This window comes from Nannospalax galili, unplaced genomic scaffold (assembly GCF_000622305.1).
Source record: "Nannospalax galili isolate Female #2095 unplaced genomic scaffold, S.galili_v1.0 scaffold1014, whole genome shotgun sequence".
NCBI classification, from domain to species: Eukaryota; Metazoa; Chordata; class Mammalia; order Rodentia; family Spalacidae; genus Nannospalax; species Nannospalax galili.
In genome coordinates, this window is record NW_008335824.1 from 1,694,956 (window position 1) to 1,710,654 (window position 15,699).

Here is a 15,699-nt window from a genome sequence, read left to right on the forward strand (position 1 = left end):
AAAGAAAGAAAGAAAGAAAGAAAGAAAGAAAGAAAGAAAGAAAGAAAGAAAGAAAGAAAGAAAGGGACCATAAATACAATAGGAAGAAGCTAAATAATCACTATTTGGAGGTGACATGATCCTATACTCAAAATACTCTATAACTCCAACAGAAAATGCTTAGATCTGACAAATTCTTGCAGCAAAGTAGCAGGACACACAAACAATGTAGAAAGTCAGTACCTTTTTGATACACCAATAACATATTTGCTGAGAAAGAAATGGGGCGGTGGGGGGGAGCTGGAGAAATGGCTCAGAAGTTAAGAGCACTGACTCCTCTTCCAGAGGACCTGGGTTCAATTCCCAGCACCACATGGGGACTAACAACCATCCACAACTTAATTTCCAGGGGACCCAATGCCTTCTTCTGGCCTCCGTGGACACTGCATGACATGGGTACAGCTACATGCAGACAAAACATTCATACACATAAAATAAATTAAATTTCTAAAAATAAATTGGGGGAAAATTCCCATAGCACTAAAAATATTTAGGAATAAATCTAACCAATGATGTGAAAGACCTCTATGATGAAAAGTTTATGGCACTGGAGAAACTGAAGATTTTAGATAATGGAAAAACCTCCCATGCTGATGAACTGAACATTATTGTGAAAATTTCTATTTTACCAAAAGTGTGGTATAGACTCAACACAATCCTCATCAAAATCCCAGTGGCACTCTTTACAGAACTAGAAAGAAAATCCTAAAAGCCTCCCACGCTGATGAATTGGAAATTATTGTGAAGATTGCTATTTAACCAAAGGTGTAATTCAGACTCAACACAAGCCTTATCAAAATTCCAATGGCATTCCTAAAAACCATGTATAACCAACCATACACAAGAAATCTAAATAGCTAAAGCAATCCTAAGCAGAAAGAAAGATCTAGCAGTATCACAATATCTAACCTCAAATTGTACAATAAAATCATAGTGACAGGGACAGCATGGTACCAGAATAGAATCAGGCATGCAGATGAATGAAATAGGAAAGAGGGTCCAGTTGAACACTGCTACAGCCACCTGACTTTTGACAAAGGTGTCAGAAACATACATTGGTGGAAAAAAATTTTTCAACAAATGGTGCCAGAAAGCCTAATATCCACGAAAAATATCCGAAAAAAGCAACTTAAAGACTTATTTTGGCTCGTGGTCTGAGGTACAGTCAGTGGATGAGGCAGCAGGATACGTTGTGTCTACAGCCAGGCAGCAGAGACAAATGAACATTCATCACCACCACAGATGGATAAGGAAAGTCTAGTATTCTACACAATGGAGTTGTGTTTATCATAAAAACTGAAATGATAATTGCATTGAAAATGGACAGAACTGGAAATCATTATAACTAAAATAAGTCAGACTCACAAAGTACATATTCTCTTTCATATATAGACCCTAGATATAAAGGTGTGTGTGTGTGTGTGTGTGTGTGTGTGTGTGTGTGTGTTTGTGTAATGAAACTAGAAAGAGAACCATGAGAGGGGAAGATTTCTTTTACTTCAGTTCTGCCTCTGGGCGAGTACTGTCCACATTCTAGGCAGGTCTTTGTACTTTAATTAATTCTCCCTGGAAAAAACCTTGAAAGATACCTAGACAAGTGCTTTATTATTTTCCCAAGTGCTTCTTAGTCTAAGTTGAGATTCAAGATTAATAACTGCATAGATAATATTGATTATTGAAAGGGTTTTTTTTAAATAAATGTAGTGTAGCCTAGTGTGCAGTGATTAGCAAGTCTAAAGTGGCATTCATCATTCACTCATTTACCCAAACTTCCAGGCCTGAAAATTCCACTGATGGTAAAAGCTCTACATAGGTGTACCATTTTTCTCCTCTGTAGTTTTTACTAAAGCATTTCTTTGTTCAGATACACAATTACCTAGAGCATTCAGTCCAGTAGTAACATGCTGTATACATCTGTAGACTAAGAACAATAGGATTTACCATTTAAGTGCTATAATCTGGGTTTCTGTATGCATATTCTATCACACTCTAACAATGATGACTATACTCAAGAATTTGGTTTTTGCTTGTTTTGTTTTAGATGAGTCTGGTGCAAACATGGAATAACACTGTAGAGCAGGTCCTGAGAGAGGCAGGCACAACACACTCAGGGGTGGAGCTCTATTCAGGGAGTGCCAGTGGAAAGGGATTAAATAGGTAAATGAGGATTGTAGAGCGAAAACAAGCAATGAACTCTTATTGAAGGTAAAAGTGGAGTATATATACTACCAAAGTTATGAGGGGATTCACTGGTGTGTTTGAACGTCACAAGATAAGAAACAGAGGAGGAGTACGGCTAGGAACATCTTTTAAAGCAATGGTGCAGATGAGTGCCTAACTGGGGTGTTCAAAACTTGTGAGAATGCCAGAATATTAGGAAAACATCATTTTAAAGTTTACAGCACAGGCTGAGAGCAGCCCCATAACTGTGAGTGAGAGTACTTTATTCCTAAAGAGGTGACCTGAATGGTGCAATGCAATGTGTACAACATTCCAACTCTTATACGGCATGGATCCGCCTCTTTAAGGTCTAGAAGCTTCAGAATTCTAGTAAGCATATCTTCATCAGGTATCTTAGAAGAGGAAGGCTAATGACACAAACTTTAACTCCATCACTGCAGCAGGCTTTGGCTATAATGGCCACAATTGACATTCATTAGCCCACTATTCTCAGCTGCTTTCTATCATAGATTGTTCTCACCCTCCGCTGGTGTGCCTGTGAATCTCCATGACTTGTCTGGTAGCATAACCCAGATCTTAGCTTAACATCTTCATGTTTTCCAGGGCTCTATCCCTGTGAAATAAATAGCAACCATAGTTTACTGTTCAACTGAATTCTGGCTGAGCCCATTGATGGAAATATTGCTCTTTGAGATGAAAATACAAGGGAATCATTGAGAACGATGGCTATTTGGTGCCAATACAAGTGGCAGATGGTAATGGCAAAGGCTGATTGTAGTCACTTGACAAGGTTTTAGTCTATCGCTTGTTTAGTGCCTTTTCTGTTTTGGATGGTTTTTGGAAAGTGTTAAGTGCAATCCAAAGGGCTTCGTATTTCCTGTCCATTCCTGTATATCCCGTCTTATGTTTTTCTACTTAGTCTTGTCTATGTTGGTCCTGCCAATGGTTATGATTATTTTCTTATTTTTAGGTGGTCATACAAAATGACAGGTTTCATCATGACTTCTTCATACATGTATCCTTATACTTTTTTCTCATTCATCTCATTGTCCACCCCCAAGCCTCTCCCCCTCAAGCTGATTCATTTTATTCACTGACCTAGTCCTCCCTTCTGCTTCCTTATCACATGTATTTCAATACAGTTTCCCACGCACCCCCTAAGCTCTTCCTCCCCTTTCATGATCCCCTTTCTAGAGTTATGACCTACACACATACAGAAACACACACCATACATACATACAAGTATATGTGATTTAAAATCTAGGTTCTGCACACAGACGAAAACATGTGGCATTTGTCTTTCCAAGTCTGGTTTATTTCACTTAACAGAAACACTTGGATTTTGACCCAGTAAAAATTACTTCATACTTCTGTCCCCCAGAACTATTGAAGAATCAATTTCTACTGCTTTAAGTCACATATGTGCTAATTTTTTACAGCAGACCTAAGAAGTTAATATAAATAGTAAAAGCTTTATGGGGTACACAACTTGAAGAATCGGAGGTAGACCTTATATTGTGATTGGGAAAAAGAAATGTAAAAGGTGTGAAGAGCATCACAGGTAGAAGGGAAAGGTAGTGAGGAAGGGGAGTTGGGTAAGAAAATATAGGCAAAATCACAAGCTGATCAAAATGAATTATATAGAATGTTAAAGATACTGAATGCCAGACTAAATGAGTTTAGTACCTAGGTTTGTGAGGACCAGGTGTATATATGTGTCTGATTGTAGTGGGGAGGTATGGGACAAGGAATTGACATGCTAAGCCCTTGGCTTTTCTGTCACATGCTAATAGTTGGTTTTTATTATTTTAATGTGTATGCATATATTGCCAACATGTATGTAAGTGAGCCCATGTCATGCAATGCCCATGGAGATGAGAAGAGGGTTTCAGATCCCTTGGAACTGGAGTTACAGTTGTTAGTCACCATGTGGGTGTTGGGATTTGAACCTGGGTCTTCTACAAGAACAGCCAGTGCTCTTAACCACTGAGCCATCTCTCCAGTCCCACATACTAATAGTTTTTATTCAATTCCTCCCTCATAAGTTTTGTTAGGATTAACTTTCCCCACGGCCTAGCAAAAAAAATTTGCATACATATTTGATAAATGGTGAGAGTGAAGAATATTCTTTACTTTTAGTCAGCACTAAGTATGGCATGCGAGAGGAAAATGCTAAATAGAACTTGAATAATTTACTTTTATTCATAAAAGTCTCATAAGTGACTTCATTACTGAGATTTTTTTTAATATTGAAAAGATGAGAGATCTGGACTCAATGTGATTATCCCTAGTGTTGTGGAGTTCTTATGAGACAGGGTCTCCCTGTAGCCCCAGCTGTCCTGAAACTCACTAAGGAGACCAGGCTGGCCTGGATCTCACAGAGATCCAACTGCCTCTACCTCTGGAGTACTGGGATTAAAGGCATGTACCATCACATTCGATTCAATTACCCCTAATACATTCCAGAACTTGGAAAACAATTCTATCCAAATACAGTTATTAGTGGTGGATGTCTAGGGCACTGTTAAGACAAGCATTAAGACAATCCATTAGTAATATTTTCTAAAAGTGTTGTTAGGATGGCACTTGCCATCTCATTCTTGCTCTAGAAGTTAACTGTGTAGCTTACCCAACTTTTTAATTTTACATTATCTATTGTTAAAGTATAGAAAGCATAATCCCATTAAATGGAGCAGTCTGTTAGTTAACCGTAATCAAGTACACAAAATGCTAATGGCAAGGGCATAGACACGACAGAAGACGGTTCCGTTTCTAGTCTATGATTTCTGAGAATTACTCTAGCTTCAAAGACATGGACAGCATTGTCTGCAGTCTGCCTCCAAGATCTAAAGCCTGCTTTATGAAAGCGCACTCTTGAAGAGGAAACTACTACTTTGGTCCTTGAAAAACCGGAAAGGCGATAGGCGGTGGAAGTAACTCTTCAGTTACTGAATTCCAACACTTAAATGCAAAGCTTGGAGACTGTACTGAAGAGGAATCAGGTCAAGGATAAAACAGATCGTAATCCTGTGTGATAAATAGTATCTACGCTTAACCTACGAACACGTCAAAATATTTGCTGCTTACAGTTTTAAAATACAGTTCATAAACAAGAAACGCAACGTCACACAAGTTCCGTTGTTATTGTGTTGCTGCTGTAAAGAGGAAGGAACGGCATCTTTGTCTTGGGTATAGTGTTTAGAGTGCAAAGATAACAGGTTTCCTTGGCACAGGGAGGAGTTGCAGCTCAAGTGTAAGTTCCCGTAAAGCCTTTCAACATCTCCCGGACCCTCCAAGTTTTATCAATAGGCCCTCTACAAACATCGAAATGAACAAGTCCTTTGTAAAGGCACACGGGGAAGTAGCAAACATGACAGTAGCAGCCGGGTTCCACCTGTCCCCAGAACCCAACCCCACCCCACCCTAGCTCTGTCATCCCAGCCGGCCGGGTCGCTCAGGCCTCGCGCCGCGCAGGCGCTGGAGTGCAGTTAACGCAGGGCCAGGCAGGCCAGGCCGCAGAGGACCGGGCATCGCAGTCCCCCCCGTCCCACAGGCTTGGTGCCTTGAGACATCCCACAGGCTCCGATGCCTGGAGTCTTTTCCCTCCCTAACCTGAGGTGGGAAACATTTTGCTCCACCCAGGCCTTTAGCGTTCCAGCTCCTTCCAGCCGGAGGTCTTCTGGGATCCAGGTCCTGGCAGCTCTGAAAAATAACATGACATGTTGTGTAGAACATTTGCAACGCGCCAACTTAATCAAAAGTAAAATAATCACAGAAAAGCTGAAAGATCGCTGTGCCATGCTATGTGATTCCTAAGACACCGAAAGCAGAGCTTTCCAGCACCAGTAAAACGTGTTCTTGCTTAGTAACAAGGACCTTGAACACATAGCGCTTGCGCAGCTCACTGGTAATCGCAAGATTACCCAGCAGCCCTGTTTCTCTCCCCGGAGTAAGGCGCTATTTCCGTGTTGGGGTTGAACCAGCATGGGGAAGGTGAATGTGGCCAAGCTACGGTACATGAGCCGTGATGACTTCAGGGTCCTGACCGCGGTAGGAAGCCCACTCAACTCGCTTAGCCGCCCCCATGGTGTCCTCTCCCTGTTCCTCTAAGCTTGCTGGAAGCTCAGTGGGTGCGCTTAGCTCACGGTCGTGGCCTAGGCTGGAACCTGGGGAAGAGCACTGGAGTCAGAATCTGTTTTGAAACTTTTGCGGAGAAGGAGCTTATCTTCCCCTAATGAAAGCAGAGCCTCCCTCTTCCAAACATTGCGGTCCTTTCTGCTTCTCTTGCTCCAGAGGCGCTCACGTCTTTGTGGCCTGGAAAGCTTCTTTGAACCTCCGCCTGGAAGCCAGCGAGAGGGGTTTAAGATGCCTCCAAAGGAGATCTGTTAGGCAGAAAGCATTGAGATCCACAGTCATAGACCCAGCTGCATAATGTTCCCCCGGTCATTCAGAAAAACATATTTTCCACGGTTTGGTCGCAATTTTAGGCGATTCAGCAGGATTCAAAAGAGTCAAAAGTAGGCGATAGCCACCGTCATCAAGTAAACTGGTAAATAAGTTACTAATATAATGTCAGGTATTATAAAAAGGCCAACGGTATAGAACGTATTATGTGGTCGGAAGTGAAGAAAAGTACTGTCTTTGAATTGTATCAAAGAAACTCCTTGGATCCAGACATATTACCTGTTTACTCTTTTAATCAAACTCTACAAAGTTGGTGGTGTGTTCATGTTTTCCCTTGACCGCTGGCAGGCATTAGATAAATGTCAGGTAGGAGACAGAATGATTGAGGGGATCATAGCAGTCACACTAGAAAGACTCACCCCAGAGATGTCCTTGGAAAGAGTTGGAACCAAAGAATGTAACACTGAAGAGCAAAAGCCGAGACAGAATGGTTTTCAAAGAAAGGAAATGCCAGTGTGAGCAGATCTAATAGTTGGGGACTTCGTGAAAAAGCCGAGAACCAAATTATGTAGCCCCTTACAGCCTGCTAAACTATGTGTCTCTGAGCCACTGAACGTTTTAATTAGAGTGAGAGCATCAGTTTTTCTAGCCTTCATCTTCTGGTACAGAGATGAATACATAGATGTAAGATTCACATAATAAGTCGTTTATTTAGGAGCCAATGTCTTTTGGTACACAATGGTCTCCGTTACTGTGTTATATAATTACACAATGGAATATGTGATGTGAGTCCCACTGATTATTATAAGCCGTTGTATGCAAGGATTTGGGAATTAGTTTTAAGTAGGTAACATTTATGAATTAAGTACTTTCATTCTATGCTTAGCACATTCACTCATGTCTCAGTGTCTTTGACAGAAATAGGGTTGTCAAGAAGAGCTGGGTTGGGCATGATAATGAAGGTCTCTAATCCCAGCACTCAGGAGGCAGAGGCAGACTGATCTCTGTGAGATTGAGGGTAGCCTGGTCTACATAGCAAGTTTCAGGCCATCTGGGGTTACAGGGAGACCTCGTCTCAAAAGTAAGAGTATTGGAGGCTTTGGGAGGCAGCGACGAAACATGGAAAAGGAGGTAAAAGTTTCGAAAGCTCCTTTTCCCTGTCAGCTGGAATGCTATGTAGTTCTCTAGTGTATTCCCTCCAGCTTTGTCTTCTCTAAGCTAATTTCTGTATTCCTACTACATTAGTATCTTACATCTAAATTCATACGTATCTCTTTTGTCAAAACATCTTTAAGAGTTTTCCACTTTCCTTAGTATACAACTCCTTGGCCTTTTGTTTGAAGTGCCTTCTGGCTTTACTTGCGTGCCATCTACTTGCCATCACATGTCAGTTACTACTATACCAACTGTTCCTTGTGTTTAGTGCTTTCTTGCATGGGTACCATTTCTAAACTTTTTCTGCCTGATAGGCTTTGATTTCCTTTCTCTGTGTATATGTTCTCAAAGTTCATCTCAAGTCTTGCTTCTTTCTTGAAAGTGATCCCTCAGCTAGAATTCTTGTGTCTGCACTGCTGCTTCTAATTCTTCAGGGGTAAAGAGTTCTACTGTATACTTTTTAATTCTCTCTAGTAGCTAACACAGTCCCTGCTACATACTGTGCTTTCTCATTAAGTACCTGTTTAATAAATATTTGGAGTATCGTAGTTCTTTAAGATGAATGTTTATATGTTAAGTATTTTAGTATCAGCATGCATCATTAACTTGTCAAGCACTCAGAGAGTGTCTAATGTTGAAGTGGAGAGACAATATCAGTGAGTCCTATGTTTATCAAATTATAATTGAAAATGGTAGAGATGAGAATAATTATGTCCTGGAATTCTAGTCATAGCTACCTTAACAGTCTTTCTCTTGACCACAAAATGTATCTTCAATAATAAGATCATACTGCCTAGTGACAGTATGTATCAATACTTTGTATCCTATATAGGTTTGCCTACCTGTGCATTTCTCAGAATCTGTTTCTGGTATGCCACATGTAACTGTAGCTGCAAGACTACTTAGGAAAGCTTCAAGTTAGTTTCTAAGCAAGGTTTTGATAGCTAAGGCTTTGTGTCCATTAGATCATGATGATTCCTTTACTTTCAGGTTGAAATGGGCATGAAGAACCATGAGATTGTTCCCTGCAGTTTGATTGCTTCTATAGCCAGCCTGAAACATGGTGGCTGTAATAAAGTTTTAAGAGAATTAGTGAAACATAAGCTTATAGCTTGGGAACGTACCAAAAGTAAGTATTTTGATGTACTCTTTGTGAACTTTCAGATAATTGGCTTTCTTCAGAGCAGTCCTTCAAATGACATGCACAAGTTGTGTGGTTTACAAATCACTAGATCAAGATTAGAACATTCTTCTACCATATTGAACTGGGCAGAAACAGTCACAGAGCCCATCCAGATCAAAGAGGGTGGAGAAAGTAGCACGTACACTGCAGAGCTAGCAGGACAGTTATATTGCTCCTACCACCTTTGGAAAACGCAGTTTGCCACAGAACTCTAATCACTGCTTCTCAAACAATCTTTGATGAAGGACAGGTGTTAAAAAAAACCTGTCATGGGCTGAACAGATGGCTTAGTGGTTAAGAACCCTGGTTGTTCTTACAGAAGGCCTGGGTTCGAATTCCAGTACCCTCGTGGCAGCTAAAAACTAACTCCAGTCCCAGGGGATCCGACAGCCTCTTCTCACCTCCGCGGGCATTGCACAACATGGGTGTACTTACCTACATGCAGGCAATACATGCATACACATAAAATAAAAATAATAAAATTAAAAAAAAAAAACTGTCACAAGTGGCTGAAGAGATGGCTCAGAGGTTAAGAGCACTGGCTGCTCTTGAAGGAACCTGTCACAAATCTTTTATAAAAGCTGGGTGTGGTGGCACACGCCTTTAATCCCAGCACTCAAGAGGCAGAGGCAGGTGGATCTCTGTGAGTTCAAGGCCAGCCTGGTTTACATAGTGAGTTCCAGGCCGGCTGGAGCTGCAGGGGACCCTGTCTCAAAAAGACCACAAAAAAATTCTTTTATAAAACACAATTAAAAAGTAATTACTGGAAAAAAAATGAAGAGAATAACAGTTACATACAAAACATTATAAATTAATAGATCATTATAAAATGTTCTGAACTTACTTTTATTCTGTAGGTTGATCTTGTCAGACTCAGCCTTGTGTCTGTATGTGAATCAAACTTTTAAGTAATTCTACAGTAAAAAAGATATGCCAGTTATAGTAAGAAATTGGGAACTTACAAGTCTGAGTAATTTTTCTTTTTCCACCTAAGATTTCCTAAATGCTTATGACTTTAACTGATGTGTCTTGTTGCTACAGTACAACTAAAATATCTTACTTTATTTTTTTCTAGCTGTCCAGGGCTATCGGTTGACAAATGCAGGCTATGATTACCTAGCTTTGAAAACGCTTTCTTCTCGACAGGTAGTTGAGTCTGTTGGAAACCAGATGGGTGTTGGCAAAGAGTCAGGTAAGTACTAATAGTCCTATTGAAGGCACTCTCTTTGCTTCAGTTTGTATTTGTCTTTGAGAAACATTCTGTCAGGGTTTTTTGTTGTTGTTATTGTTGTTTTCACTTAATAAACAGAAAGTTGTTCAGAAGCGATACTGTCTGTTACATTTAGCGACAGTAATTTAGTAGTTCAGTAGGCTATGGTCCTCTCCTTAGGTCCATCACTATTATTTCAGCTATACCAAGAATGAATTTCCCTGTTTTTTTCCTTTGGTGCTCCGGATCAAATCCAGGGCTTCACACATGCTAATAAGTAAGCACTTTGGGTCCTGATTTTCTTCTAATAGCTCGAATCTTTGATAAATATTTTATTTGCACTTTGTAACTGATAAATTATGTACCTCTGATAGTTAAAAATACATACTAAAAGGAGGTAATAGAACATAATTGATATCTAAATACCACTTGACTTACTTTTCCATTACAGCAATATGACCAGCAAGGCAAAGATGGATCTGTGTACAGCACAGAAAAAGAAATGCATTTTAAAACAGGATTGAACAGATAGTGGTGTATTTATTTCCTTCATATGTGGAAGACATAAGTAAAGAATAAATTATTTTTTATACCGTTTTTTGTTCTGTGTAGGGTTTCCTCTAATTTAGATTATCTAAATTGAAAACTCAAAATTAAATTTGGAACTAAAATAATTATTAAGAAACCTACCCCAGGGGCTGGAGAGATGGCTCAGTGGTGAAAAACACTGGCTGCGTCGGGCATGGTGCCACACGCCTTTAATCCCAGCACTCGGGAGGCAGACAGGCACATCTCTGAGTTTGAGGTCAGCCTGGTCTGTATAGTGAGTTCCAGGCCAGCTGGAGCTACAGGGAGACCCTGTCTCAAGAAGACAAAAAAAAGAAAAAAACACTGGCTGCTTTTGCTCAAACGTGGTGAATTTACATACATGCAGACAAAACACTCATAAAATTAACTAAATAAATAAATAAGAAACATATCCCAAAGAAGGAAGGTCCCTATGGATCTTTGTATGGTTTTTATGTTATCTGTATTTATATCCAAATTATGGTATATATTTAAGTAATGTTAGAGTAATGCTAATGCGTAATATTTATACTCACATACCATTGTAATCAAACGTGAAAGCAACAGTACTCTGCATTTTACATTTTGATTTATGGCTACGTGAGTCACTCTTGCTATCATTTTATATCAGTAAATATGTCTTTCTGATAATCACGGGGTATTACATTGTATGAATTTTCTCAAGCTGATTCCTAATTAATAGAGATTTGAGTTACATTCAGTATTTTGTGAATAGTGATAAAAGAATAGCTGTACAGGTGACTCTGCATTAATAAATACTTCTTAAAATCACATTTTTGTAGCATGTATTAGCTTGGTAGGGCTGCTGTGACAGAGTATTGCAGATCAAGTAGCTTAAACAACCAAAATTTATCTTCTCAAGTTTTGGAAGCTATCAGTCCAAGATCAAGGTTTGTTTTCTCTTAAACCTTCCTGTTGGCTTGACATCGTCTTGCCGTCACTGGCCTAGCTGTGTTCCCCATGGCCTTTTCTGTATCACTAGTATCTCTTCCTCTTCTGATACACAATTCTGTTCAATTAGATGTACCCTTCTGACCTCATCTAAAGTTAATTTTAGATACATTGGAGTTTAAGGCTTCAATATAGGAGTATTGGAATTTCTATATAAGGCAAAAAGTATGTAAATTTTTATATTACCAAGTTTCCCTCTAAAATGTTTATTGATTTATAATCCTGACACATGTATAACAGCCTAATTTTAATAGGCGTATAATTTCCTTAATACTTAGAACATGTTTTAAACATCAACATTACAGATAGCTTGTTTTGATAGTCGATGAACTTTTTGTTGTTTTTGTTTTTAAGACAGAGTCTCTGTAGTCCCAGCTGGCCTGGAACTCGCTATATAGACCAAGATAGTCTCCATCGCACAGAGGTCCTCCTTCCACTGCTAGCACATGCTGGGATTAAAGGCATGCACCACCATGCCTGATTGACAAAGTACTTATTATGATCACTATTTTGCTTACAGCCTTGTTTTCTAACTTATTAGTCATCAAAAAAGTTGAAAAACATGTTGAAATGGAAGGCGTTGAATTGCTTCCCTTGGACTGAGAGTGTAACTTAATGGTAGAGCGCTGGCCTCCCCTATGCACAAAGCCTTGGTTCAGTCCCTAGCACAAAAGGGTGGTCACTAGACACTGAGAAAATTAGATGTTTTTAGATGTTTCCCCAGTATGTTGTATGATTATTTTGACATAATGATAAATACCACCATTGCACATCTTTGGAAGTAGTAACCTTTGGCTCAGTGTATCTCTGCTTTCTTTTATGATTATATGTTAATACATTTTGGATTGTCGTTTAACATGAAAAGTTTTGCCAAGCAGGTATCACTGGTAGGAAAGACAGCAGGTACAAATAAAGGCAAGTAAAGTCAGAACTATTTTAACTTACTGCAGTAAAAGTATAATGATGCTTTTAAAAATCTCTGCTCTAGATATTTACATTGTCGCAAATGAAGAAGGACGGCAGTTTGCATTGAAGCTTCATAGGCTAGGAAGAACCTCCTTTCGAAATCTGAAAAACAAGCGTGATTACCATAAGCACAGGCATAATGTTTCTTGGCTTTATTTATCTCGTCTCTCTGCTATGAAGGAATTTGCCTATATGAAGGTATTTTTTTAATGACTGTACATTTCTCAATCAAATGATACGTTTTGTTCGTTTTTAACCAAGTAATACAAAGACCATACCAACAGGTTTCTCCCTAGCCTCAGACTCAATCCCTACAGTAGATTAATTCTTTCTAGTGGCGGCTTCTTTTTTCTTTTTTGGGTTTTTTTTTTGTTTGTTTGTTGTTGTTGTTGTTGTTGTTGTTTGTTTTTTGCCTATAAGAACTTTTACTATTATAATTTTTTATTTAATAACCACATGGTTAGAAACATTTCATTACAGTTTTAACATACTCAATAACAATTTCCCGAGCAAAGATACATCTCTTTCAAAGGTGGCTTGAAGTTTTTTGGTATACAGTTGAATTAATACTCTTATACAGTATTGAACTCAGTATAAACCCTGTAAGACCTAAAATTGAATGAGTTTTTAACCTTTAAAGAAAATCTCCATTTCATTTTAAAATATACTGTTTCCTACAGACAAACTCATTTTTAATGCTATTAACAATTAGATATTTGCACATGGATCTCTAATCTCTATGTATCCTATTATTACTAGTCACAGTTGGTTACAGTCCAGTCCTTGGCACCTGAGTATGGATAAAAGTTGTCAAATAGATTTCAATGATAGTATTTATCACCTATACAAATTAACATGAAGTAAATTTTTTTTTGTTTCCTCCTCAAATATAACTCATTTTTTATTTGTTGATTTTTTTATGTTTATATATCATACAGAACATCCCAAACAGTCCTATTCATCTATATACCCACTTCCCAAAAGGCACCCTCCCATAGCCTCCTCCCAACTTCACTGGATCCCATATACTCTGTCATCCCTGTTACTGTCCACTGTGTTGTCGGCTCCCCCAGCCATTCCCCAGTGCTTGTCCATCGGCTGAACCTAGTCAGCCTATCTAGAGATCCTTGTTTTAGGAAGATGAGCTCTTCCTCATCTAGCAGCAGTCAGTTGCCAATATTCCTTTAGAAAAGATTGGGATCTGCTGAACTTCACTGGATCCCATATACTCTGTCATCCCTGTTACTGTCCACTGTGTTGTCGGCTCCCCCAGCCATTCCCCAGTGCTTGTCCATCGGCTGAACCTAGTCAGCCTATCTAGAGATCCTTGTTTTAGGAAGATGAGCTCTTCCTCATCTAGCAGCAGTCAGTTGCCAATATTCCTTTAGAAAAGATTGGGATCTGCTGTTCACTTTCCTAGTTCTATGCTGGGTTACTGTCTGGGGAGTCTCTTGGGCCACCTTGGCCAACAACTTAAAGGAAGGTATCTCCTGCCTGACATTGTTTCTTGCCTTTAGCTATACATATGGACTCAAAAAACTATATTGACCCCTTTTATCTTTGGTTATACTTTTCTTTTAGGTGTTTAAGACCATACAGTTGGCTCAGATAAACCAATTTATTTTTACTCTTAAGACCGTTTGAAGATCTATTCCTCAGGGGTCACATGGGCTTGGGAGGAGCCCTTGGCTCCTTTCTTTTACCAGTTCCGTCTATGTAAAAATAAGTCAAAGGTCCTACTCGACCATAGCTGGCTTCGCTTGGAAACATGGAGGAAATGTTTCCTCTGCATTGACCCTCCTCTTTGTAGACTGGCCACTGGTTCAAGTCCATCTGATGGGGTCTCCACGGCCTCCTTCATCAAGAGGACAGGTGACTCACCACAGTTACAGGACATTTTGAGAGATGCTCATAGTCCTGTGGAACTTAGTCGACCTAAGAGGGCAAGTTGCAAAAACTGTCCTTTATGTCCCACTGGCCAATTTAGTATAGGCCTCAAAGTATGGCTGTTAAACATCCAAGAAAGGTAGTTCCACCAGTCTGGTACTTTTAATTACCATGTGCCATGGAGATAAACCTTGGGCAAATACCAAACATTCTCAGATAAACCTTGCCTGGACAGATACTATATTCCTTGATCTAGTTGTATATATAATTTGTCACTAGGTTGTTGGACTAATTTGGTTCCCTCTTTTTTTGAAACTAGCTAGGCATTATTTATCTCTCACATTGTCTAAACCTTCTACCATGGTTTCCCCATGTAAAGTGCCCCCATTTTTCCCACTTCTCCTTTAATAATACCCTTCTCCTATGGTCCCACCTCTTGAGCTCCTTCTTTCCCTTTATGCCCTAGGTTCCTTGTATAATCTTCCCTGCCTCCTCCCCTTAAAATATCCCTATTTTTATCCATATCTCCTTTATTAATGCCTGTTTCCTACTGTTCTTCTCTTTCAGATCCTTTCTTTTCCTTTACCTCCCTGGTTCCTTTTCATTATCCTGATTCCTGTAGTTATGTGTGGAGGATACATGCTCACTTACCAGGATTTGTTGCTAGGATCCACTTATGAGGGAGAGCATCATTTTTCTTTTCTGAGTCTGTGTTACTTCACTTAGTATAACAGTTTCTAGTTCAATCCATTTACTTGTGGATTTCATGATTTTATCTTTCTTTACTGCTGAGTAAAACTCCATTGTATAAATGAACCACATTTTCATTATCCACTCATCAGTTGAGGGACACTTAGGTTGCTTCCATCTCTTAGCTATTGTGAAAAGAGCAGCAACAAACATGCATGTACGAGTGTCTCTGCAAATAGGATGAATTCTTTGGGTATATGCCAAGGAGTGGTATAACTGGGTCAAATGGTAGGTTCATTTATAGTTTTTTAAGAGTTCTCCACACTGCTTTCCATAAGGGTTGAACAAGTTTGCAGCCCCACCAGCAGTGGATGAGTGTTCCCCTTTCCCCGCATCCTTTCCAACATTTGGTATCATTTGTTCTCTTGATCTTAGCCAGTCTGAC

The 15,699-nt window shown here is 39.4% G+C and overlaps 1 protein-coding gene across 2 annotated transcripts in view; it reads left to right on the plus strand.

The window, feature by feature from the left end:
* Positions 1–6,132: 6,132 nt before the first annotated feature.
* Positions 6,133–15,699, plus strand: part of Riok2 (RIO kinase 2) — a 24,900-nt gene continuing 15,333 nt past the window's right edge. Inside the window, exons 1-4 of one of the 2 annotated variants that reach the window (XM_008830538.3) lie at positions 6,133–6,270; positions 8,770–8,908; positions 10,038–10,154; positions 12,700–12,875. In XM_008830538.3, the coding sequence (XP_008828760.1) occupies positions 6,205–6,270; positions 8,770–8,908; positions 10,038–10,154; positions 12,700–12,875 (498 nt within the window). In that variant the 5' untranslated portion in view covers positions 6,133–6,204. Of the gene's footprint in view, positions 6,271–6,296; positions 6,770–8,769; positions 8,909–10,037; positions 10,155–12,699; positions 12,876–15,699 lie in introns of those variants that run through there. The other variant, XM_029562270.1, reaches the window with a different exon arrangement.